At 44.6% G+C, this 27,146-nt stretch overlaps 1 protein-coding gene across 1 annotated transcript in view; it reads right to left on the reverse strand.

The window, feature by feature from the left end:
* Nucleotides 1-2,987: 2,987 nt before the first annotated feature.
* LOC146785830 (uncharacterized) overlaps nucleotides 2,988-27,146 on the reverse strand; it is a 946,503-nt gene continuing 922,344 nt past the window's right edge. Inside the window, exons 30-32 of the mRNA XM_085635161.1 lie at nucleotides 24,845-24,973; nucleotides 12,912-13,040; nucleotides 2,988-6,720 (exon numbers count right to left, since the gene is read on the reverse strand). Coding sequence (XP_085491287.1) covers nucleotides 6,647-6,720; nucleotides 12,912-13,040; nucleotides 24,845-24,973 — 332 coding nt within the window. The 3' untranslated portion in view covers nucleotides 2,988-6,646. The remainder of the gene's footprint in view (nucleotides 6,721-12,911; nucleotides 13,041-24,844; nucleotides 24,974-27,146) is intronic.

Genomic DNA, 27,146 nt, shown 5'->3' on the forward strand with positions numbered 1-27,146 from the left:
CCTTTCCAATAAACATCCCAACATATTGTACCTCTACTTCCCCCTCTAGAAGTACTCCTATCTCCTCTCTAACTGAAACTCCCAACTGAAATTGTTTGAGAACTGATTCTAACCTCCTTCAGTCCTCATAGTTCCTTCTCAATTACTAGGGGCAAGAATGGGTCTTGCTGCAGTTTCTATATCAGCCACTAACTACTTGAATAATTACTTATCCTCCATACTTGAATCTTTCCCTCTGCTACCTAAATTATACCACCTCTTGCTACCTTCAAACCTCTTTATTGCCCTTCATATACATACACTTACATACCACTAACCACTACGTACCACTAACCCCTTCTCATCCACTCAACTCTGCATCCTGTTGGAAATGTCCTTCTAATCACTCTTCTCATTTACACATATACATCAACCCATAACCATCTCAAACAAAAGCAAGGCCTCCAAACCTAGTCCCCCTCGTGTAGGGAAAATCCTCTGCATCCCACCACTTCCACCCACTGAATTCCACCAAAGTCTATTTCACCGTACCTTCTACCAAAATCACTCTATCCTGTGTCACCACCTCATTACACAACAATAATTGCTATTTATTACTTCAACCATCACCTACTCTCTCCCACCAAGGGCTCCTATCCTCACTTGTTGTAACACTCACATTCAAGCTAATCTGGCAGAAGAGGGCTGTTAGCCCGAAACCGCTCCAAGGATGCTTGTTTCCGGACCAAGGAAGACATGGCTTGGCAGTTCGGGCTGGACTGTTCCCATGAGGCACTGGGTCAAGACTGATTTGCATATAGCTCTGTCTGAACTGTGGTGGCAAAGTGAGCTAAAGAATGATGATGGATTCAACCCAGATCTGTGATTGGGGGTGAGTGTTTGAAAAGTTTCAGCACTCCATCCATCATCTCCTTGTGTTTGCTTTGTTCGCCCTAAGTTGGCAGGGTATGCCCAGACGTCGGTCCCTTGCTCACTTTACCACTGGATTCAAGCTAGCCTGGCTGAAGAGGGCTGTTAGCCCGAAACCGGTCCCAGGATGCTTGTTTCCGGTCCAGGGTAGACATGGTTTGGCAGTTTGGGCTGGACTGTTCTCATGAGGCACAGTGTCAAGACTGATTTACATATAGCTGTGTCTGAACTGAGGTGGCAAAGTGAGCTAAAGAATGATGATGGATTCAACCCAGATCTGTGACTGGAGGTGAGTGTTTTAAAAGTTTCAGCACTCCGTCCATCATCTCCTTGTGTAACACTCACATGCTACACATAATCAATTGCACAATTAAATTTACATTTATTGCAGCTTTCAGATTTCTCAAGCTGGACTGAAATCCCTCCAAACACAATTAACACAAGCATCTTCCACATTTCAAAAGACCTAAAAGGAAAAAAAGTTTGTAATTTTCCTCCATTTAATGTTTCTCTTCTCCTATGTTTTGCTACAGTAAATTTCAATCGCAACACTCATTGCACCAAATTTGAAGTACCCCACAGCCATGAATGCCAGTCATCATGTTGCACATTTCTTTACCAAAACCACCTTATTAAATCTCTTCTAAGTCTTTTGAGCAATAAAATCAATAATCAGACAACTATGAATGCACCATAGCAATAACCTCTGCACCATCAACCGTCACAAACGTTACTAATCCAACACACTAGACACCTACCAACCCACTCCAACACCTCTTGCTACAACTTCATTTAATTAAAAAATCTACCTCCACATCCTCCCCTATTCACTAGCCCTTGCCCCCACACACCATCACTCCCACATAAAAAATATTTTTGAGCAACCCATATTCAATTGTTAAGACTAGACAAAATATACACAACCTAGCGCTTAACAAGGTAGTTGCAGCCAGGTTTTAAAGCCATAGACTGAATAAATACTGAAAAATTGGAATGTTCTAGAAATATTCAATGTAAGCAAAATATATATGTGGGGGGGAAAGGTTCTTTCACCACATTTGCATTAAAAATGCTATGACATAAAAGGGGAATAAAAAGAGATCATGGGGTGTCTTATCATTCTACATTCCTTTCTTTTAAGTAATTCATACGAACAAAAACAGTACCTAAATGTCTGAGACACTATTTGCAATTCCCAGTGGGGTGGCAACTTGCATGCCTCATGCATATAAATAAGGCAAGCTCAATTTGCGACCCCATTAGGAATGGCTGGCACTTCCAGGGATAGTGGCCTGCTGGGGTCAGCAGACCACCATGTCTGGGACTGATTTTAAATAAAGCAGATTTTTTTTTTAAATGTAGCCCATTTTCCTTAAAGGAAAACGGGATGCATTTAAAAAATAAAAATGAAACTTTCCAGTTTCATTTTCTAAGGGCAGACACTGCCAGCCCTTAAAAAATGTTTGCACATGCATTCCCAAAGGGTAAGGGGTCCCCTGGGGACCCCTTCCCATTTGCGAATGCTTTACTACCCTTCTGAGAAGGGTGGTAAACTGCGAATGTTTTGCGACCGCAATTGCGGTTGCAAAATATTCTGACATAGCTTTTGGAGTCGCTAATAGGAAGGGAAAGCCCCTTCCTAATAGCAAGTCACTAATCCTATTTTGTGAGTCCCAATTTGATTTGCGACTCGCAAAATAGGATTAATACATGGTCTAAAACCCATTTGCGCCCGCAAAAAACCTTAATACATCTGGCCCATGGTTTCAAGGAACTAACTAAAGTTATCAATCACATGAATGAGCTAAAAGTGTGTTAAACAATCAGACTTGTTGTGACCGGGGGCCCCAAATTAAACTTGGCTCCAAGCCCTCCAAATCCTTCAGAAGTCCATGAATAAGGGAAGCGAAAACATCAATACATACATAAATAAAAAGATGCATGTATGCATTCTTTAAATATAGTGGAATATGATCTTGACCGATTGCAGTGCCAAATCTTTGTTTATTTCCTTTGAATAATGGTGGAAGGTATGAATCAATAAAAGTATGTCTGAAAAAAAGAAATAAGAACACAACTTTTAAATAAAATATTTATTAAAACCTAGCACCAATTAAAAAAAAGCCTGAGTCTTGAGTACAGTACGTAATCAGGATTAGAAATATTTTTTCAGAACAAATAATTCGTTTGCATGTTGAAACATTATATTGCTGCCATCCCTGGACAAGTTCTAAATTGAAATATGACTTGACATGAACACATTAAACAGCGTAAAACATTTGAGACTATTTTGCATTTTGGCATAACATATTAGAACTAAATACATTTAAAATTGATCTAATTGTATGCACGCTCATACTGGCACTAAACAACACCATTGAGGTTCTGTGCACCCTTTTGAATCCCTTCAGCCTGTCCCTAATAATATTATGCACATTATCTCTGCAATAAAAATCCTATCATACATTTCCATTGAATGATATCGTAGTATTGCTCTGGAACCAACATAATAAAAAACTTGGTATTTTGCTGTTTTTAATTGCTCTGTAGAATACATGTTTTATGTATGTCTATAACAAACTGCAATCAGTCTTTTCATATGTAAATAGCACAGATATCTATATTTAAAGCAATGTAGGGCATATATTCACTTATGTCTCTAATTTTAAATAAAAATGTTGCACCGTTAACTTTTCCCCTAATATATCAAAAGCCACTTCGATGATGTTTACTTCATTAATTGGTCCGCTTAATTAACAGTACATGAACAGACTACAAGTAAAATACATAACACACTTGATCATGAAACAGAACAGGCACATCATTAGGAATGCAACTATGTATTTCGCTGAGGAAATAAACACAATATTTTCAATAATCAAAAGTGATTTGTTTGGCAAATATGTGTTATTTTACAGGAGTATTTTTCAAGCTATGACAGAAAGAAATAGTTTGTCTCAAAATCTGATTGATACAGCATAATGATATTCTAAAGCCACACAGCAGTGGCGTAACGAAACTCAAGGGGGCGCCCCTGCAAAGAATATGACGGGCCCCCCTTCCGGCTCATTCAGGAGCTCTCAGGCCAGCCTACTTTGCTGAGGGGGACCCCTGGAGTTCGGGGCCCCCCGCACTGCGGGGTCTGCAGGAGCCTTTGTTACGCCACACAGTTAAGAGATGTGGCATAAAGCCTTGCCTTGGGTAACCCAAGATAAATCACTAGCAACAGAGTAATGCCATGAAACCTGTTGCAAAGATGACGAGAATAGATTTCAAGAACATAGGGACAGATGTACAAACATTAGGAATACCGATCTCCTAATTGCAAGTCACTCCGAATCGCAATTAGGAAATCAGCATTCCAAATATATGAATCTCTTTTGAATTCCATTAGCAATTCCTAGTGTGTCGTAAATAGACCTTCCTCGTGCATATCAATGAGGTCGGTCACAATTTACTACCCTTTAAGAATGGCAGCCATCACAGGTATGGTGGCTGCTGAGGTTAGCAGAATACCATGTCTGTGATTGCTTTTCAATAAAGCATTCTTTTTTTATTAAAACCAGTTCGTTTTCCTTTAAAGGAAAATGGGATGCATTTAAAAAGAAAAAAAATAAATTATGCAGTTTCAATTTTCAAGAAAAATATATTTTTGCAAAAAATATATTTTTAACATTCTCAAAGGGGAACCGGTCCCCAGGGATGGGGTACCCGAGGAACTCCTTCCCCTCGAATGGGTTATTACCACCAGTTTTAAACTGATGGTAAAGTATTACCATTTTACGACAGGAATTTGGTCACAAAACATTAGGCATACTATTCTGATTCGGTATTTGGTAGCAAAAGCAAAATTGCCTTTTGAACACCGAACTTTTTTTGCGAACTTTGAATCAGACCATTTGTGACCACCAAAAAACGTTGTACATCTGGCACCTTAGGGCCTTGTTTAAAGGTTACTGGATGGGATACTCCGTCAAAACCTGGCGGATATTATGTCTATGGTATTACAAGTGCAATAGTCTATAACGCACTTGTAATAATGGTATGCGGGACATCTGCCACATTTGTAATAACTCTAAATAAGGCCCCAATCCCATGATCTTAGCCTATAACTGCCCTCTGAAATTTTAAGTTTTGACATGTGAACTGCCATAAAAACTACTATTACTCTATTATACAATTTGTCTCTAGGACAAATAAACAAATCCACCATTTTTTTTATGGCAACAGCAGACGCCCATTTTCAACAACTATTAGTTTGTTTGCAATGTATAGCTCTAAATATGTCACAATATGAAGATGTCAAAAAATGCATTCACAGTTCAGACTTAGAATACTAAAAGTTGAGAGTTCCAGACACTGTATAAAGTGTCAATCATACTCACTTTCATATTGTTTAAAGATTATATTATAAGCTACATTGTATTGTGAGCCTTTGTAAATATTGATGTTTCATGAATTTGTTTTTTAGGAAAAACTTAACTAACTTTTACTGAATTAGGTTTCAGACTGTGGATGCAGCCAAGCAATTTATAATATGAAAAATAATATGTCTGATAACCTACTTTGCCTCTGTATATAGCCATCTTCTTCAGTTTTTGACAGCATGAACACATTTGGGAGAAAAAAACACATACAGGAAAAGGCTACACATTTAATACCACCAGGAATGGTGGGAATGCACTTATGACAAACGATTGAAAATAAGACTGGGCCAATAAAACATGGCACCTAGAACATGTGTGCAAATAAACAACAATACATTCACACCTTTATAGCTGCATTGCAAAGAGGTAAACTTCATATTACCACCACTATACTGCAAACTTCATATATTACTGCTTTACACATGCAATGTTGCAATCACTTTACTTAGGCAAGTCACTGGGTCCTTACCCCTTAGGTCTACTTAATGACATTTTGAATTACATGTCACTGCATGGTTTTAACTTGTGCTCTGGTTCTGGTTAGATTAATCGATCCATATCTTATGCAGATGTTAAAACAGCATGGTATGGACAATATTTGGAGATCCACCCAAAGTTATCTGTGGTTGTGAGGGAAGATGCATCATTATGCACTGAGGACTTCAACTCTTTTGAGTCAGTGCTTTGCCTCATAATGTTACTAAATACCATATTGAGTGCCACATAGTTTCAATAAGGGGAAATCTTCAAATTCAGGTAAAATAGATACTTTTCTTTAGCATCATGCATTATAATAACACTTGGAACATACCAAGATTAAACAAACCTCATGTTTGGCACAAATACACCCAACAGACTAAACGTTGGGACGTGAGATATGTTTAATGCAACCCTTATGCACAACAGCTGAAGCATCTCAATTTAAAGAATGCTGTACTTCAAAGTTGTCTTTCAAGCTATGATTTTAAATCCCACCCCTGAGTGAAAGTGCCCAAGTTTTAGGTTGTGCTCCTTATCATGAAATTCCTCGTGGTTAAATTAGTTAGATACTTCCTCAGTTACATCACATATCTGCTGGCCAATATTTCATATATTGACAATATGAGTAGTCCACCTAGAATCAGACCTGGCATCAGTAAACCCTGCTGTTTAAATACTTTGCCTGGCATAATCAATGTTCAATGTAATCTCCAAAGTAATTTTGTCATTCAGTGCTGCTCAATACGAACTGAATGTGAAATCCAAATTGCAGTACTAAATATAGTCTTTGATTAAAAATCCCACTTCTTTCTGCTGTACAAGCATCAGATTTATACATGTGATGGAGATCTTGGCAATGCATTCCCTGGTTGGTGATCATTTTCCGGAAGCGTTGGGGGTCCACCTGGTGAATTAAGCAGAATAATTACGAAATAAATGAAAGATGATGAATATATATCTAAAACTAGTTTAATTAATGTACGTCACATAAGTAGAATGAAATATATGACTTAAGTGAACTTGTAACCACACCTCTCTAAATGCTAATTAATGGTAAGATAATAACACTACACAATCAATTAAACAATAATTGAATTGTCTACCAAACTATTTGCTAAAGCTAAACTGGTTTCAATACCGCAGAAGCACACGTATATACATTATCTATGGCCTAGTTCACAAGGAAAATTGAATGGGAGCAAACTGAAATGGGTGGGAATTTGCACATGCACCACAGTGTAAGATCACATGATCAAACTATGCTTAATTAAAGGTGTACAGATGCATACTGTTATCTACCAAATGGGCAAGTCAAGCAGAAAAACCCATGAGACTCAGGAGCATTTTTTCTTTATTTAATGAGAGAGTGTAAATGCTCATGCATCTCTCTCTGAGTGCATACATAAATATGTGGATTCAATGCAAAAACATCTTATCAGAAAATGTCAGCTAAAACGTTACATTTTAAACTAAAAAACACAGATATTCACCAGTTATGGCTAACTTAAGTAACAATTACTTGTGACCCCGCAATCCACAGTGTTGTAATCAATGATGTAATTTCAAGCGGACAGAGGCCCTCACCAGTGGGAAGTCACCTGGGACGGCCAGTGTCACACTTGGGGAGGTGTTTGTCCCAGGTGGGTGCGGGGAACCAGCTGACATGACCCTTGTCTCACTATTGGACAGTGAGATGGTCCAGAAAAACTACATGCCTGATAAAACTAAGAAATACAGGCAGTGGGTGACCATTAATGGATATAGGGTAGAGGCTGTAAAAGACACAGGAGCCAGTGTGACTTCTGTCAGGTATCACCTTGCGTCTGAAGAGCAAGTGGTCCTTGGAGTGCTTCACCAAGTAGTTGCAGTAGACAATGAGCACCATTGTGGGATGTGCAGGTTCTCATTGAGTGGAGGGGGTCACTGGCAACCCAGGATGATCAGAAGAACCTGGAGCCTGATAGAGTGGCCCAGGTGTCAGCAAAGAAGAGGAGGGAAAAGGGGTACAGGAAATCCACTTTAGAAATTTCCATGTTCCTGGAGGAGTCTGAACCTGAGTGGGATGCCCCGGAAACTAAAGGGAAAGAAGTGGCTGAACTGGGGAACTTGCCTGAGCTGACCCATTGGCAGCAGAAAGGGGGTCCCGCCAGGCAGGAATTCTGTGCAGCCCTACTCTTGTGGGTCTTCGGCAGCAAGCTGAGGACCAGGCAGCTGGCAAAGAGTCTGGGTCTAACCTGATCTATTGGGAGAATGGTCTCCTATATAGCAAGCCTAAGGCTGCTGAGCCTGGGGCAGCCCATGTGCTGGTGGTACCCCAGTGTTTCAAAGAGTACCTACTGGGTTTGGCTCATGATGTGCCTCTGGCAGGTCATTTTGGACAGGCAAGCCCTTGACAGGATTGTCATCTACTTTTACTAGCCCCAAATGAGAAAAACCTCAGATACGTTCTGTAGGTCCTGCCAGACTTGGCTAGCAAGTGGCATGAGTGGAGGGAGATGTAAGGCTCCCCTGCAACCATTCCCTGTCGTAAGCACCCCTTTCAAGCAGGTGGGCATTGAGATTGTGGGGCCTCTGAATCCCAAGACATCCATGGGCAACAGGTTCATCCTGGTCTTGGTGGACCATGCCACCCGGTACCCAAAGCTATCCCTCTGTGGACGGTAACAGCACCCGTCATGGCCCGGGCACTGATGGGGATATTTACCCACACGAGTTTCCCCAAAGAGGTGGTATCTGACAAGCTTCATGTTGCTGTACATGAAGGCCATGTGGAAGGAGTGTGGACAGAACTACAAATTCCCCATCCCTTAGCACCCCCAGAGAAATGTGTTGGTTGAAAGGTTCAACCGCATCCTGAAAGGTATGATTGCTGGCCTGTAAGAACCCATGAGATGTAAGTGGGACATCTTCTTACCATGCTTTCTATTCGCCTACAGTGAGGTACTGCAGAAAGGGGATGGGTTCAGCCCTGTGAGAGGACCTCTCATTTCGGTAAAGGAGGGCTGGAAGCAAGCTCCTAAGAAGCCCCCCCAGGATGTATTCCGTTACATGCTGGCCTCCCGGAACCCGACAGCATGCTTCAGGAAGCTTGCCCAAGAGAACCTATAAGCTAGCCAGGAGGATATGAAACACTGGTACAACCAGAATACCACTATGGTTGATTTTCAGCCTGGTCAAAAGGTGTGGATGATGGAGCCAGTAGACCCCCGCGCTCTACAAGACAATTGGTTTGGCCTATTTTAGGTGAAGGAGTGAAAGAGTGATATCACCTACCTGGTGGACTTGCAGACTCCTAAGAACCCCTTGAGGGTACTGCACATGAACCCTCTCAAACCCCACTTCGAGCAGTCTGAGTTGACAGTGCTCTTGACTACTGATTATTGGGTGGAAGAGGAGAGGGAAGCTCTCCCCAACTTCCTGTCTGCCCAGGAGCAGGATGGGTCAGTGGAAGGTGTGATCCTCTCCCCTACACTGACCATAGAGCAACAGAAAGACTGTTGCCAGTTGCTGGGACAACTTTCAACTCTATTTTCACTCACCCCAGGAGTCACCCATTGGTGCACTCATGAAATCGATACTGGGGATAGTCCACATGTGAAACACAAGATGTAATGCTAGCATTAAGGAAGAGGTTTCCATCATGCTAACCCTAGGGGTGATTGAGCCCTCCAGCTGTCCTTGGTCCAGCCGGTCCTAAGGCTGCCCCATCTGGTGCCATTGATGAACTGCTGTTCTGTGGGGACTACCATGGGCTCACTGTTGTCACAAAGACTTACACACACCCCATCCCTGATATGATAAGCTCATTGACCCGCTGGGAGCTGCCAAGTTCCTCAGTATGTTTGATCTAACATCTGGGTACTGCCAGATTGCCTTGACTGACAGGGCACAAATGAGGTTATCGTTCTCAAAACAAGAAGGACACTTCCAGTTCCCGGTTATGTCTTTTGGGTTGAAGAATGCTCCTGCCACATTCTAGAGATTGGCCAATCAGGCCCTGGCAGGTCGGAGAACTTCAGTGCGACCTATCTTGGTGACATTTCAGTCTTCAGCTCCAGTTGGGAGGACCATTTGTACCATCTTGGTTAAAGGCCTTGCAGAGCGTAGACCTCAATATCAAAGTCAGTAAGTATCCAGATAGGGCAGGGTTGTGTGTTGTGTACTTGGGACACCAGGTAGGAAGCGGCCAGGTGGCGCCCCTACAACCCACGATTGACACCATTCTGGCTTGGGTACTCCCCAAGACCCAGACAGAGGTGAGAGCCTTCTTAGTCCTCGCCGGATACTATCTCTGATTCGTCAAGGGGTAGGGCACCATTGTAGCCCCTTTGACAGAGCTGACTTCAAGGAAGCAGCCCTGTCAGGTGATCTGAACTGAGGCCTGCCAGACCGCTTTTGACACCCTGAAGGAGGCCATGTGCACAGCGCCCATGCTAAAGGCTCCAGACTTCTCCAAGGAGTTTGTTATACAGAATGATGTCCCAGAGCATGATGTGGGAGCTGTGCTTTCACAGCTGAATGAAGAGGTGCCAAGATCAACCCGTAGCCTTCTTTAATAGGTGGTTACTTCCTCAGGATCAGAGGTGGAGCAACATTGAAAGGTAAGCTTTTGCTGTGGTTTGTGCACTAAGCTAAGAACCTACTTGTTTGGGACTCACTTCCGGGTTCAGACAGACCACAGGCCCCTCAGATGGTTAATGAAGATGAGGGGCGATAGCTCAAAGCTGCTGAGGTGGCCTATCTCCCTACAGGGAATGGACTTTACGGTGGAACATTGCCTTGGAACAGAACATGCCCACACTGATGGCCTGTCAAGGTTTTCCCACCTTAGTGAAGAGAACCCCCATGAGATTGGATAGTTCTCTTTATTTTCAGCCAGAGGGGGGCACATGCTAGACCTGGCATATTTTGGAATGATTTCCCCTGTCTTTTTGCTACTGATCTCCTGTCTTTGACTGTGTGCTGCATTTAGTTTCTGCTGGTTTGAGGATTCTTGTCACTTTGACAATGGTGATCAGTGCTTCAGTGCAAGTGCCTTCTTTGTAAACTGTATTGGTGACTGGTTTATCCATGATTGACAGATTTGATTTATTAGTAAGTCCCTAGTAAAGTGCACCAGGTGTGCCCCGGGCCTGTAAATCAAATGCTACTAGTGGGCCTGCTGAACTGACAGTGCCAACCACAGGAGTGCCCCTGCGAACATGTCTCAGACCTGCCACTTCAGTGTCTATGAGTACAGTTTTAAACTGCCATTTCAACCTGGAAAATGCACCTACTTGCCAGGCCCAAGCCTTCCTCTTTATTATATGTAAGACACCCCTAGGGTAGGCCCAAGCTAGCCCCAGGATCAGATTGCAGTTTATTTAAAAGATAGGGCATGTTCTGTTGTGTTTTACATGTCCTACTAGTGAAATTCTGCTAGTTTAGTTTTTCACAATTGCAAGGTCTGTCATTGGGATTGCCTTGAAATATCTTTTGAGAGTAATTTCCCATTGGGAGCAGATAGAGATTTGGAGTTTGGGGTCCCTGAACTCACAATTTAAAAATGCATATTTTGAAGAAGTTTGTTTTTAAAATGTGTTTTTGGAATGCCACTTTCAGAAAGTGCGTATTATCTTGCTTAACCATTCTGTGCCTCTGCCAGTCTATAGAATACACATGTTTGAATTGTCTGACACTTGGGCTCTTGTGAATTCACACTAGACAGTCACACAAAGGAACCTGAGGCGTGTCTTGCATATCCTAATCAGCCTCCAAGAGCTAGAGTGGTGGGAGGAGTTGTCACTGACACCTGTATAGGGATGTGCCTGTCCTCACACAAAGCTGTCTCCACCCCCGGTAGTATGTCTGGAGCCAGGTCAGGGAAAGGCAGTGTCTTGTACACTGCAAAGGCTTTCCTTTGAATTTTGTCTACTTCAAAGACAGAAAGGAGTATAAGTATTGGGCCTTGACACTCCAGAACCAGAACACTTCTGGACTGAGGACATTCTGCCAGGAAGAAGAGCTGGATGCTCTAGAAGGGACTGCAACTTTGCCTGTTGCTTTGTTGTGCTGGCCTGCTGCTTCTGTCTTGGGAGTGAAAAGACTGGACTATGGTTCTGTATCCTGCTTCCAAGGTTCTCCAAGCGCTTGAGCTCAGTTTGCCTCCTGTTAAGAAGCTTCAGGGCCATCAAAGACTTCACCTGCCAATGCTTGGGCGCTTCTTCCAAGAGTCCTGACTTGCCAAATGGAGCTAAATCCACTTCCTGGGCCCTTGGAAGTGTAACCTGGTGAACTTAAGGAGAAAATCCAAGCATTGAATCCCAGCGCCTGGTTTATAGATGGGTCGCCGTATAAGATTGATGCATCACTGTTGCCTGCCTGAAGGGTGGTTCCCACTTGAACTATCAACCACAGCTTTCACAGCAGGCCGCAGTTTCCCGTCCAGGGCATCAGAAGAATCGCCACAGCATAAGTCTCGGACCCCATGTTGCCGACATCCATGGAACCTGCTCCGCCTTTGATGCAGCACCTGCTTCGCGGCTGTGGATTTGACGGAGAACCTGCTTCGCAGTTATGAAAGCAATGCAGCGCCTGCTTCACCCTTGTCACATCGATGCAGCACATATGGATTTTCAACACATTGTCCCTGGGTACCGATTCTTCATCGACACCGTACAGTAAGAAACCGAGGCTGCATGTCTGGAAACTGACACATCACCTCCCCTGCAAGTAAGGAACCAACGCATAACCTCCCCTGCCTGTAAGGAATCGATGCATCACCTCTCCTGACTAGAAGTAAGGAACTGACTCATCACCAACCCTGAAAGTAAGGAACCAACACATTACCTCCCCTCTGTAGTAAGGACGAGACCCCATTTCAGATATCTTCAATGGAGCCATACATATTTGAATTGTCTCACAAATATCAGGAAAATTAAAACAATTATGAGTATCAAAGAGGATATCAATATGAAGAATTGTGTACCCTTGGAACAAGAATGTCAAGATGATGTCATTCAATTAAAAGATTCTTAGTGATTATTTTAGACTGTACAATTTCTTCATTAAATTGTATAGGACAAGTGTGTGGGTGACATCAGCATTTATATTTACCTTCTGTGCAAGTTGGTCCCATCCATTTAAAAGGACATGTGCAACTTCCATTTTGGGGGCTGCAGTATGATTTCTTTGAACATTGACATCTCAAGGAGCAATTAGGACCATAATGATTGGATCCGCATTCTGTGGGTAAAACCACATCATGGTGTTACTGAATTTGTGCAATAACCTAGCCACATTTATTGAGAATTCTAATATTACTTGGGGTTAGCATTTAAGTTGGAGGATTAAACTCACTTTCAATAAGTCAATTGGAAATTATATTTACAAAAGCTATATCATGATGTTCCTAACTGAGGAACTCATTTAAGATGTTTTGTGCAGGGCAGCACCACAAGGAATCTTGCTGCACTGCCTGCGTCAAAAGAAAAGGGCAGGAATGCACCATATCTATGAGATACGGCACATTCCTACCCCTTTCCCCTGCGCTAGAGCACAATGGGCTGCCATGCGCCAACACAAAATCGATCACAAATTCAATCACTCAGTTGAGGCGATTTCCTTTTTCTGTGTGTGCTGCACACTGCAGCACACATACAAAGAGGAAACATGAGGAGAAATGAAAACATTTTGTGCCTCCCTCATGCCACCCCTGGCGTGGCATTAGAATCTGTTACATTCCCAGGTTTAAGATTCCTCGTAAATCTGGGAATGCTTCCCCTTCCATGGGTATTGCAGGGAACACCCACAGTAACATGTATGGAACACCCTTTTCACACAGTGTTCTGCGTGAAAGGAGCACTTATTTACAAGTCCATGAAAAGCCACATAAAGTGGTCTTCCCTTGCCTTTAAAATATTCTGCGGCACATTGCACCACCGGATCATCAAAAAAGTGATGTACCGGTGGTGCAAAAGTGCCGCAAGGGGCCTCATAAATAAGGCTTTAAATACTTAGGCTATTGTTACAAGTTCTTTCTCGTCATCTCCTGGTGAGAGCAGAGTCAATGGTTCTCCCTTTTTTAATTACTTGGAGAACGCAAATGCAAAAATGTATCTGCAAGTTCCGCCCATTTGGCCCCACACCCGTTTTCCTAAGTTGTATGCAAACGTCTTCGCACCTTTTCCCATGTTGATGGACAGCTTACCGAAAGGCCCCTGAGCACGTTTGTTGTTGATTTTGGTGACACGTTCTTGATGCAGGGAAATACGAGGACATCTTCACCAAACAAAGAAACACTTACTTCCTAAAGTTAAGAGGAAGTACCCTTTTTGGTGGAGATTCCTCTCTTTGTAGTCTCGCCATCTTCTCTAGCAATGATTCATGTTATCACAGATTTGTTGCTCAAGATTTTAAGGAACAATCACATTTCTAAAATTACATGCACACAAGGTCACTGGAGACATTTCCTTGTGGTCCATTATGCAGCTGTAGTGTAGATTATGCACTAGACATTTACCCAACAATGTCATGAGTGATGTAATATGTGACGTCATCAGCAGTGCATTGCGTGCGCGTGAGTTATAGTTAGCTGAACTAACTATAACGGGGTATTTCAATGGTTTTGTACGAGTGAAAAGTCCAGCTAACTATAACGCCCCTGAAACCTATGGTTTTTTCAGTGAATTTCTAAGGTTTTTTTAAATGCTAATTCCTAACTAGAACGTGCCTGAAACCTATGGTTTTTTCAGTGAGTTTCAAAGGCTTTTTAAATGCTAATTTCTAACTATGCCTACAGAGATAGGACATGTGAAGAAAGAAGAAAAAACGCACAGAAAGAAAAAAAAGAAATGCAGAAAGAAGCAACAGAAGTCCTCAAAGAAGAAGAAAAGTGCAGGAAGAAGGATAACGTGCAGAAAGAACAAACAGAAGAGCAGAAAGAAGCCTTGTTGCAAAATCATCCTGTACCCTCAACTTTTTTAGACGGATACTGGTGGTAACTGAGTCTGACTAACAAGTCCTAGAGCCAGTGCTATGTTAAAAGACACTCAGAATAAAGTGAAAACATCTACATACACTAGGGAACACTATGCGTTGGGGTCCCCCTGTGATCAGCATGACCTCCTCTGTAAGCCCCTAGTATATAATAGGGCAGGGGATTAAAACTACCTCTTAAAACGCGCCACAGGGCGTGTTTGCACACATCACCTCAGGCCCCGTCCCCTCACTTCCCCACTGTGTAAACACGCCCTGTGGCCGTTTTAAGTTGGGAGATTAAGTCCCCTTGAATCCTGAGGGTCCCTAGGGTCCAACTAGACCACTAGGTACCTCCAGTAAGCGCCACAGAGCTGCGTTGCGGAGAGATGTAAAAAGGGGCACGGCCTAGACCACCGCTCTGCAACGCAGCGGAGTGGCGCTTACTGGAAGCACCTGGTGGGCTAGTTAGCCCCCAGGGGCCCTCAGGATTGAAGGGGAATTATTTCCCCAACTTAAAACGCGCCACAGGGCTTGTTTGCACACATTAACTCAGGCCCCGTCCCTCCCTTCACCACTGTGTAAACATGCCCTGTGGCCGTTTTTAGTTGGGAGATTAAGTTAATTTGAATCCTGAGGGTCCCTAGGGTCCAACTAGCCCACTAGGTACCTCCAGTATGCGCCACAGAGCTGCGTTGCAGAGAGGTGTAAAAAGTGGCATGGCCTGGACCACCTCTCTGCAACGCAGCTCAGTGGCGCTTACTGGAAGCACCTGGTGGGCTAGTTAGCCCCCAGGGGCCCTCAGGATTGAAGGGGAATTATTTCCCCAACATAAAACGCGCCATAGGGCGTGTTTGCACACGCCACCTCAGGCCCCGTCCCCTCCCTTCCCCACTGTGTAAACATGCCCTATGGCCGTTTTTTAAGTTGGGAGATTAAGTCCCCTTTAATCCTGAGGATCCCTAGGGGCAAAATAGCCCACTAGGTACGCCCAGTAAGCGCCATTGCAGAGAGGTGTAAAAAGGGGCACGGCCTGCACCACCTCTCTGCAACGCAGAGCAGTGGCACTTACTGGAAGCACCTGGTGGGCTAGTTGGCCCCCAGGGTCCCTCAGGATTGAAAGGGAATTATTTCCCCAACTTAAAACGCGCCACAGGGCGTGTTTGCACACGTCACCTCAGGCCCCGTCACCTCCCTTCACCACTGTGTAAACGCGCCCTGTGGCCGTTCTAAGTTGAGAGATTAAGTCCCCTTGAATCCTAAGGGTCCCTAGGGTCAAACTAGCCCACTAGGTACCTCCAGTAAGCGCCACTGAGCTGCATTGCATAGAGGTGTAAAAAGGGGCGTGGCCTCAGAACACCTGTCTGCAACGCAGCTCCCTGGCGCACACTGGTGATACCTGTTGGGCTAGTTGGCCCTCAGGGACCCTCAGTATTGAAGGGGAATTAATTCCCCAACTTACAACTGGCCAGGAGGCTCGTTTGCAGAGTGCTGCAAGGAGGGGGCGTGGCCTCCAGCGCGATGCCGGTCTTTTATTTATTTTATTTTTTTAAGAAGGAGGGCTGTGTGGCCCCCCCTTCTTTTTCTAATTTACTGGCCCTGGGGACCCCATCCCCAAAGGCCTGCACCCTAATTTTTTTTGTTGAAAAAAATAAATTTGGCCCTCCCAAGGCCTTAATCGGCCCCGGGGACCCCAACCCCCGGGTCATGGCCTTTTTTAAATTTAAATTCTTTAGGAGGGGGCTGCGTTGCCCCCCTCCTCAGGCCACTTATGGCTCCGGGGACCCCATCCCCCCGGGGCCGGCCTTTGTTTTTTATTATTTTAAAAATATATATATTTATAGAAACACCTAGGACATGCTGGACAAACCGTATGTACCTATCACCATGACGATTTGCGTGATATTCATTAAAAGGCGACTATGCATACAATGAATCCACGTGGAATGTATTTACACCACTAGTGAAGCTCTGACGTGTCTCTGTGCCTAATCCCGGCGCCCCCGCCGGTGGGTACTCTCCAAGTAGACACACTTGTCATTTATTTATACAAACATGGGTAGCTATTGACGGGCACATTTAATACACACGCACACCAAGCCATTCAGAGGGGATTCGACAAAAATTCGACCAAACTATGCAAGAAACCCCCCCCTCACGGTTAATAAAACACAAATCCACCGCCGGATGTGTAATACTTTTTATTTTACTCTCTGGAAAGGAGACGAACCTCACTTGAGAGTCACAGCATGCTCCTGGCTAAGCCCAATGCTGTGTAACACCCACCAGTGCCCGCCGATTGCCTCACACCTCTGTGTTGTATTCCACCAGCTAGCGCGTATGCTATGACACTCTCTAGCCCATGTGCACTGTAACACCACCCCGTGAATATGTCATGCCACACTTGCCTTCGCACGGGTTATATTGCCCCATCTAACGTGCCTTCCTCGATGTGTATGTTATAACGCACAGCGCTATGCCATACATATTACAATCTGGGATCCATATCTTTGTCACAGTGCATATGCAACGTTACACTCCCCAGCACATATTTTATATGACAACTTTAGAGACTAGTTATGTTACACAACACTGCCCTGTGCATATTACACTCCAAGGCGCATATCGCATAGCACGTGCTAGTGCCTGTGCTATCTCGCGCTCTCCAATGAATCTGTCATTGCGCACAATGTATTGCATATTATATTTCACGCCCGGTTCATCTTATATCACACTTTTTGGTGCATAGTTTATACCATATACTACATCTAGTTTTCATTTTCAATCGTGCTCTCAGGACTATGTTCTATATAACACTGCGTCCACCTACCCTTTTCACGGGCATTACATTTTGCGATGGGGGTGGAGGATCAGGGGGTGTTTCTGCCGAGTGAGCCCGGAGTCACAGTCACAAACGTCCTCTTCTTCCTGAATAAAAGTGAGATTATGCTGCATACTTGGTCATATTTTAAGTAGTTCACACAGACACACATTTTAAAAACAATAAAGTTCCTAATACCCACCTTCTCTGAACAGTTAGCTTGCTGCCCCATCCACCTCCTCCCTATCCTCTGTTGTCTGAATCCATGGACTAGCCTCCTCCCTCATGCCATGCATGGTCTGATGTGCTGCCACTGCCCTCCATTTAGCATGATGTACCAGTCCACTCCTCCTGCCCTCCATTGTCCAATTCTATGGCCCATCATTGACCTCCTGCTTAGCCTCTGTGCTTAGCTTGCTGCCCCTATTCTCCTTCCCCCTGCCCTCCGATGTCTTTGTGCATGCCCCTGCTCCATCCTTTTTGCCCACTATGTTCCATGGACCTGCCACTCCTATCTACTCTGAGTGTTCTGTTGAGCTGCCACTCCCCTCCCACCTGCCTAGCATTGTCAGATGACTGTAACCTGTCCCTGCCACCTCCACCCTGCCTGTCCACAAGCCATGCCCCTATCCCCTTCCTCCTGTCCTCCATGGTCCATTTTACTGCCACACCCTTCTGCCCTCCCTGATTTGTTGTGCTGCAACTGCTCCTCCTACCTGCCCCACGCGGTCTGTTGTGAGGCCCCTTCCCCTGAACTCTCTGGTCTGTGCCCAGGTCCTGACCCTCCCTTCTATCCTCCATGGTCCTTTGTGCATGCCCCTGCACCCTCCTTCTTGCCCATCATAGCCATTGTGCTGCCACTAACCCTCCCGCTTGCCATGCATGTTCTTCTGTGCTGCCATGGCCCCTCCCACCTTCCCTGTGTGTTCAGCTAGCTGCCCCTGACCCCCTCCCACCTTCCCTCCATGGTCTGTGTGTATGTCACCATAGTCTCATTGTTGCTCTCCATGGTGTGTCTTGTTTCTAGTGCCCGTCCTGCCTGACCTCCATGGTCATCTTGCTGCTCCTGCCCTGCCACCTTGCCCCCAGCCCTCTGTTTCCATGTGCATACCCTCTATTCCCTCCCTCCTGGCTTGTCTGTTCCATTGTAATGCCCCTGATCCGTCCCTCCTGCCCTTTATGGTCTGTTATGCTGAAGCTTTCTCTCCTGTCTGTCCATTATGGTCAGCTAGCTACCATTGCCTCTTTCCCATCTGTCCTCTGTTGTCCATGTGCATGGTCCTGTCCCCTCCCTATTGCTTTCTATGGATTGTTGTGCTGCACTCCCTTCCCGCATGCGCTGTGTGGTGTATTGTGCTGCTGCAAACCCTGATGCCTGCCCTGTAGGGTCAGTTTGGTGCACCTCTCCATGTCCCTCCTGTCCTCTGTTATCCGAGTCCATGTCCCTACCCCAATTCCTCCTGCCTACCATGATTCAATGTACCATACTTGCGAACATTTTGAACTTGGTAAGAGGGAGATTTTGAAAAAAAACTGGGGTATTGATTTTCCCCTTTGAGTTACATTGAAAAAGAGGAGATTGTAGACAGGAGACAGATCAAATAAAGCCCATTTGAGCTTAAAAACATTGGACGTTTCCTGGCTGAAACGGGTCTGTTGGCATGTATGGTTGTACTACCACTGCCTCTTCCTTCTGCCCACAATGGTCTATTATATTGCCACAGCCTCTCTTGCCAGTCCTGTATTGTTGGTGTGTTGCCCCTGCCCCCCTTTCCACTGCCCTCCATAGTCTGTTGTGCTGCCACTGCCCTTCCTGCCTGCCCAGTGTGGTCAAATTGTTGCCTCTGCACTCTCCTACCTGCCTTCAATTTTCAGAGTCCGTGCCCCTGGCCTCTGCCTCTCAACAGTATCCCAATGAACAACTAGATTGCTAACATTCTATATTTATTACAAAAGTGTGGAACGCCTGACGTCATCTTGATGTAATCAAAACTGTAATACCTAGAGTATTTCCTTTAGAAATTACATATTTGAGAGGGTCTTATTTGCATCAAAATTATGGTTAGTGCTCTAAAAAACTAAAATGAGGACATATTTTCTGAGTTTTCAAATAGCGACAAAGAACTTTTAAATTATTTGTAATCTTTATGTTTTTTTATCCAGTTGGCCACTTGATTAAATGTTGCACCTTGGCAAGAGGATGTGGTGTTACTTCCAGAGCTGCAGACTTTGCAACTGGGGAACCAGGTTGGAGTTTCTGCTTCAGCTCAACATTCTGTGATTTAGGTCAAATCACTTAATCTCCCCATGTCTACAACCAAAATGAATTTGATCTTGTGTGATGTAACCAATGCTCATGTAAAGCATTCCAATACCTGACAAGTCTGCTCTATATAAAACTGCAAATGCACAAAAAATAAGTGTTTTGCACACTTCTGTCATTGGGCTACACGTGGGCTACATCTGGGTGATATTTGTGCTGCATTTAGGCTCTTTTGTGTCTGGTGGCCATCTTGGGAGATTTATTTGTTATGAAGTTTCCTAATTTCCTCATTTACTGCAGTCTCCTCAGTAGGAAATGCTTTCAGTTTTTTACTTTGATTCCATCAAGAAGGTATTCAGATATGTCACACATTTGTCATAAATTCTGAATGTTAGCACTATCGTTGCTCATTAGATCACTGTAGTAAAACTACTGCTCACCAGGGAAGTCTGCTGCTGGTATTCAAAGTGCATGTTTCAGTCTGCATGTCAGAATTTGGATATGAAATAGAAGAGGATTTGAGAAGTCAAAATGTGCCCTAATTTTTCTTTCTGCAGAACTAATCATAATTTCTATGGCAAAATGAACCCCCTCATTTTGTTCCTTTGTAAATTAAATGTTTTAAGTGTTACCACTTTATTCCAATCAAGATGGCTTCAGGTGTGCCATAATTTTGTCATAAGTAAGGCTGTTAGCTCTATGTTGTTCGTTAGAACACTCTGGGACATTCTGTCATTGGGCTATACTTGGGCTACATCTGGGTGATATTTGGGCTACATTTTGGCTCTTTTGTCTCTGGTGGCCATCTTGGGAGATTTATTTGTTATGAAGTTTCCTAATTTCCTCATTTACTGCAGTCTCCTCAGTAGGAAATACTTTCAGTTTTTTACTTGGTTCCATCAAGAAGGCATTCAGATGTGTCACACATTTGCCATAAATTCTGAATGTTAGCACTCTAGTTGCTCATTTGATCACTGTAGTAAAGCTACTGCTCACCAGGGAAGTCTGCTGCTGGTATTCAAAGTGCATGTTTCAGTCTGCATGTCAGAATGTTTTAATGAAATAGAAGAGGATTTGAGAAGTCACTCAAAATGTGCCCCAATTTTTCTTTCTGCAGCACTAATCATACTTTCTATGTAAAATGAACCCCCTCATTTTGTTCCTTTTTAAATTAAATGTTTTAAGAATTACCACTTTATTCCAACCAAGATGGCTTCAGGTGTGCCATACGGTTGTCATAAGTAGGACTGTTAGCACTCTAGTTGTTCTTAGTTGTTAGAACACTCTGGGAAGCTGCAGTAGAACACAAAGGAATCAACTGACAGTCTCTGCCCTTGTTGGATGTACATGTTTTACTGAGAATGTCAGACTTCATTCTCACATGACTGAGAAAGATAATGTGAATTTACAGAAAATATGCTCTCAGTTAGCTTATAGATCACCTTCCAAACCTCTGTGGGAAAAGCATGAGAAAATAGTTTTCTCTCAAACATGATTCATGATATCACAGCAGAAGGCTTTTTCACATGGTAAAATCACCTTAGAACACACCACAATTCCTAAAATGAGTATGGTACCATCAACAAATGATTTATAATGTAACTAAAGTCTTAAAACCTTCTATTAACTGCAATGCTTTTTAATGAGGTGCTATCATGTATATTGGTCCCAAGATGGCTGCCAACACTTCTTGGATGAAGTGCTGACAGCCAATCAGATCTCACGATGAGATGTGTGGTTAGGCTCCACCCAGATATATATGTGATTTTACTTTTGATTTTCTCAGGAACTACTGAACGGATTTACACCATTTAAGCAAAAGGCACATGCCTGACCTGAGGACTACCTCTTTGCCACATTTCAAGTAATTCTGTTCAGCCATTCGGGCTGTACCTTCGACTAAAGGTCCTATGGGAAAATGCATGGGGAAAACGCGTTTTGGGACCCCCCTTTTTTCTCAGCCCCCGCTTGACGAATCACCCCGAGACTTTCAGGGTAGGAGCTGAGCGGAGCGCCCCATTAGTTTTGAAAATTTCATGAAGATAAGTCAACCGGCACCAAAGTTATTCAAAATAGAATTTTCAGATTTCCTATGGGAACTCGGTCCTAACTATAACTATCTACAGTAGATAATATATATATATATATATATATATATATATATATATATATATATATATATATATATATATATATATATTTATTCACGGAAAAAAACATAGGTTTCAGGGGCGTTATAGTTAGGAATTGTCATTTAAAAAACCTTAGAAATTCACTGAAAAAACCATAGGTTTCAGGGGCGTTATAGTTAGCTGGACATTTCCCTTGTACAAAACCCTAGAAATTCCCCCGTTATAGTTAGTTCAGCTAACTATAACTCGCGCCCCTGCAATGCACTGCTGATGACGTCACATATTACATCACTCATGACATGGTCAGTGACATCACTGATGACATCACTGATGACATCTGAAATGACATCACTGATGACATCATCCCCCGGGGTGTGGCCTTTTTTATGTTTTGTTTTTGGAGGGGGGCTGCCTTGCCCTCCTCCTGTGTCCCCTTTTGGCCCCGGGGACCCCATCCCCGGGGCCATTTATTTATTTTTAGCCTCCCGGGCCACTACTAGCCCCGGGGACCCCATCCCCCGGGGCCTGGCCATCTCGTTGGGGACCGTGGGGGGGGTCTCAATACCCCCACGGTCCCAGCCGGCTCCCTGCTTCCTGCTGAGCCGGCATTTCTTTTCCACATGGGAAGCAGCTAACATGCTGCTCCCCATGTGGAAAAGCAATCGTCTTTGCTTCATTGAAGCGAAGCAGTTTGCAATGGCAGGGTGGATGCCGCGAGGTTCCCGCCCTGCCATTGCAAACAGCAATGTCCTGGGGGTGGGCACCCCAGGACACTGCAGGAGCCGGCCCTGGGGGGTGTTGGTCCCCAGGGCCATCTTTGGCTCCAGGAGAGGGGCCGCGCGGCCCCCCCACTTAATTTTAAACCCCGGGGGGGTGGTGGTCCCCGGGGCTTGGGGGTCCGTAACGGCCCCCCTATTTTAAACAATTAGTGCCCCGGGGAGGTGGCGGTCCCCGTGGCATGTGGGGGGGGCTCGAGCCCCCCCACACAGGTTTTTTTTCTCTTTTTTTTAAACAAACAAGCCCCGGGGGGTGGCGGTCCCCGGGGCTGCGTGGGGGCCATGAGCCCCCCCGCATACATTAAATTAAAGCCTCTGGGCCCCCCATTATGATAAAGATATTGCCCCCGGGACTTGGCCCCCCCGGGGGCTAAATAAAAATGAAGCGCGGGAGCCCGCGCTTCGTTTTTTTTCGTCAGTGGGATGCGCAAATTTAAAAAAAAAAGGCCTAGGGGGTCAGGGTGCTTCTACCCTGCCCCCTTGTCGCGTTTTGCGCCTTTTCTTTTCGGTTTTCTTGTGCCTCGGTTCTACCGAGGCACAAGATGGCTGCCAACACTTCCTGATTCAGAGTGTTGGCAGCCAATTAGCATTCAGCTCGTGCTCGGGAGGGTTCGGGGAGGGTGCGGGGAGGGTGCGCGGATTCTCCCCGGCCATAGATATCACTAACATTTTTACCCTAATTTTCTCAGGAACTACTGAACGGATTTACACCATTTCAACAAAAGGCACGAGTCTGAACTGAGTACTACCTCTTTGCCAAATTTGGTGTAATTCCGTTCAGCAGTTCGGGCTGTAGCTGCGACAACAGCTCCTATGGGAAATTGCACGGAGAAAACGTGTTTTGGGACCCCCCTTTTTTCTTGGCCCCACGCTTGACGAATCGCCACGAAACTTTCAGTGTAGGAGCGGAGCAGAGCTGGCCAAAAGTTTGGAAAATTTCGCGAAGATTCGTCAATCGCCGCCAGACTTATTGGGAATAGAATGTTGCGGATTTCCTATGGAAAATAGGTCCTAACTATAACTATCTACTGGCGACCGCCAGTAGATAATATATATGTGTATGTGTGTGTGAGTGTGTGTATATACAAATCTTGGTCCAGAAAGAGTGCTGTTTGTAATTTGGTGTAAATCCGTTCAGTAGTTTTGGAGTTATTAAAAAAAAATTGTATATCTCTAGGGATGCACAGCCTCCAGGGATCCGACAGAATGAGATCTGATTGGCTGCCAACACTTCAAACCGGATGTATTGGAAGCCATCTTGATACTCAGGACTCAGCCCAAGTCCCCCCCCAAAATGTAAAAAAACCCAGAAGGGGGCAGGGTAAGAATACCATGGCCCCCTAGGCCTGGTGGTGGGGTCCCACAGGGCCCCCTCCTAGGGCAAAAAGCGTTTTATGTTATAAAACTTTACAACAAATTTATAGAGGATCCTTGAATTTACAGAGGATCCGTGAATCCATAGTAAAACATTTTTTTTTAAACAAGTGCAAGCTCCCGTGCCCTCCGGGAGGGCCAGATCCTGAGGGCTTTTTAAAATTATGTAACTGGGGGAGGCAGCGTGCAGGATCTCCCTCCCCAGGTTGATTTCACCTGAGGATGAGACATAAGGTCCCAAAACAAGAATTTGCTTTAGCGCACATCAATAATAATCATCTAAGAAAATAGGCTGCTTCTATCAGCTAACTAAGCAATTCAGCCTGCTTTTTCATTGGTTCTTGTCTCTTGACATATTTATAGAGCCAAGAAACTTTTCTGCATGTGCGCTTTATAACTATCCATCATTCATTCATTTGGAACCTGTCCCTCCTGTGTTACTCAGTCCCTTCATCAATTTATTTCAGAGCTCAGCCCACTGCTTCAATGCACATTAAGAAGTCTCCGAGACACTAGTCAATATGAAACTTCACTCTCAAGGTTGGTTTAAAAATAAACATTAAACTCATATGTTTAGCACAGCATGCTGGTGTTAATACTCTCCCTAGGGGTGGGGCCACTGTATGTGATACATTTTATTTCAATAAACCAAACATTGTCACCATAACATGCCTCATGCAACTCAAAAAGAATTGTCACAATCTTACCAACTTCACATTTGTCTCCAGTCCACCCAGGTGGGCACAAACACTTTCCAGTTATATGGTGACAATGAGCTGCCTTTTCACAGTTGCAGGAATTCTGACACTTGTCTCCAAACATTCCAAAATTGCATACTAATAAAAATGACAAATGTACGTTGATGAAAAGATCAGCCAAATGCTTTTTTAGAAACAGTGTAAATAACATGGAGCGCAAATGAATTTCATAGGTATATTTCCATACTATCAATTGTCATTTACAGGTACCTGAGTCTGGATACATAATGGACATTTTTAGAGTTTGAGGAACGGGGTACTCCATCACCAATGTGTCGGATACCTTGTGCCAGACATGTATAAAGAGATAGGAGAATGCTTGCACACAGTCTAAATCACTTGCAATCTTTCTGGATGGCACTCTAAGCCATTGTTGTTCATCCTCTGTCAAACTAGAAAGAGGCTTGTCTTATGTAAATTCGTACTGACCCTGTTCTTCATTGAAACAATTATTCACGAACCACCAGGTAAGACCACTACCAGAAAGGGACACAAGTAATTCAAGACTGATTTCTATCTTGTTGAGTATCATCAGTGAGCTATAGCGTTGATCCTGTGTCACAGTGTGAAAGGGATCCATGCCCCGTGGCCATTTAGGGCATTGCATCAAACACACAAAAGGTGGTGGGAGGAATGCTTGCAAATAGGTTAAATCACTGGCAAACATTCTGGGTTCCGTCCAGTACCTTGTCCATCAAGCTCGTAGTTTCCTACTACATTTAGATTTGGGGGAACAGCCAGGTTTTCAGCATGGGGGGGGCTTCTCTTCGTCTAACTGCCTAAATGACAATGGTTCTGGGCCTACAGTCAAAATGCCTCACACTGTCTGCCCTATTTTGAGCAGATTTTAAAAAATATTTTTTCTGTTTGGGACCGCCAAGTAAAGCCTGGTGGCCCTAAAGAGAAAAACAAATACATGACCCCAACATTTTGGGAGAAATCACCCAGCATGTCAAGGACATTAGTCTCTCACTTTGGGGGTTTGTTTTCAAACACAAAAAAAATAAGAAGATCTCTGCCAGCCTGGAATTCTAAAATGTCAGCCTGCAGTTAAGCTGGGCAATGGAGTACAGTGTGTTCAAGACTAAGGGGCCGATTCCGATCCTGGAAAAACCGGGTACGAACCGTCGGTCGGAGCGTTTTCTCCGTCCGACTCGTACCCGGGAAAAAAACATTACAAACATGCAAGTACGATTCGCACGGAAACACCATTTCCGTACGAATCGTAAAAAACACCGACCGACGAAAAAATACATACCAATGTGATCCGGGACAGCGCCGACGTGACGTCGGGACGCATTCAGGCTGTGTTTCACGAACCAAGAAGTACGATTCGAACCGACAGCAGTCCGGACGGCAATATTTTTACGGCACCCAAAAAGTGCCGGAAAAGCGAAGTACGCGCTGGGGGTCCGCACCGTACATATGGGGGGTGGGGTGGGGGTCCGCACCGTACATACGGGGGTGGAATGGCGGTACGCACCGTACATACGGGGGGTGGGGTTGGGGTCCGCACCGTACATACGGGGGGTGGGGTGGGGGTCCGCACCGTACATACGGGGGTGGGGTGGGGGTCCGCACCGTACATACACGGGTGGGGTGGGGGTACGCTCCGTACATACATGGGGGGCTAGGGGTACGGCGTGTCCATCCGCGGGGGGGCTGGGGGGACGGCGCGTACATACGGGGGCTGGGGTGGGGACGGCGCGTACATATGGGGGGCTGGGTGGGGGACGGCGCGTATGCGGGCACATGTCTCCATGGTTGCTATTGAAGTTCGCTCCGTGCGGTGTTTTTTCCATACGGTTGTACAATCGGACGGACGGGATGGATCGTACTTGCGTGCTCGGGCTTCAGTTTTCCGATTCGTACGTAAATTCGTCCGGGGACGTGTCGGACACTTTTTCCGTCCCGAGGACTTGTGGGGGAATTTTCCCAATGCGATTCGTATGTATTTTTTCCCATGCGAATCGTACTTGCCAGTTTGTACGGTACTTGTACGATTCGGACGGAAAAAAATCCGGATACGATTCGTACGGGGAAAATTTTTCCAGGATCGTAATCGCCCCCTAAATGTGTGCCAAAGTGTGTTGGGTGCAGGGTCTTCAGCACAGATCAGGTTATCTTAAATATATGGCTCATATAGTGCCCTAACACAAGAGAAAACAGTATGTGACAATGAAAAGGTCAATTAATTGGGTTCCAACATTTAGAATTCCCAATCTGCTCCCCACTCTAAAGGCATAGCAGG

The sequence above is a fragment of the Triturus cristatus genome, chromosome 11 (assembly GCF_964204655.1).
Source record: "Triturus cristatus chromosome 11, aTriCri1.1, whole genome shotgun sequence".
Lineage (NCBI taxonomy): Eukaryota > Metazoa > Chordata > Amphibia > Caudata > Salamandridae > Triturus > Triturus cristatus.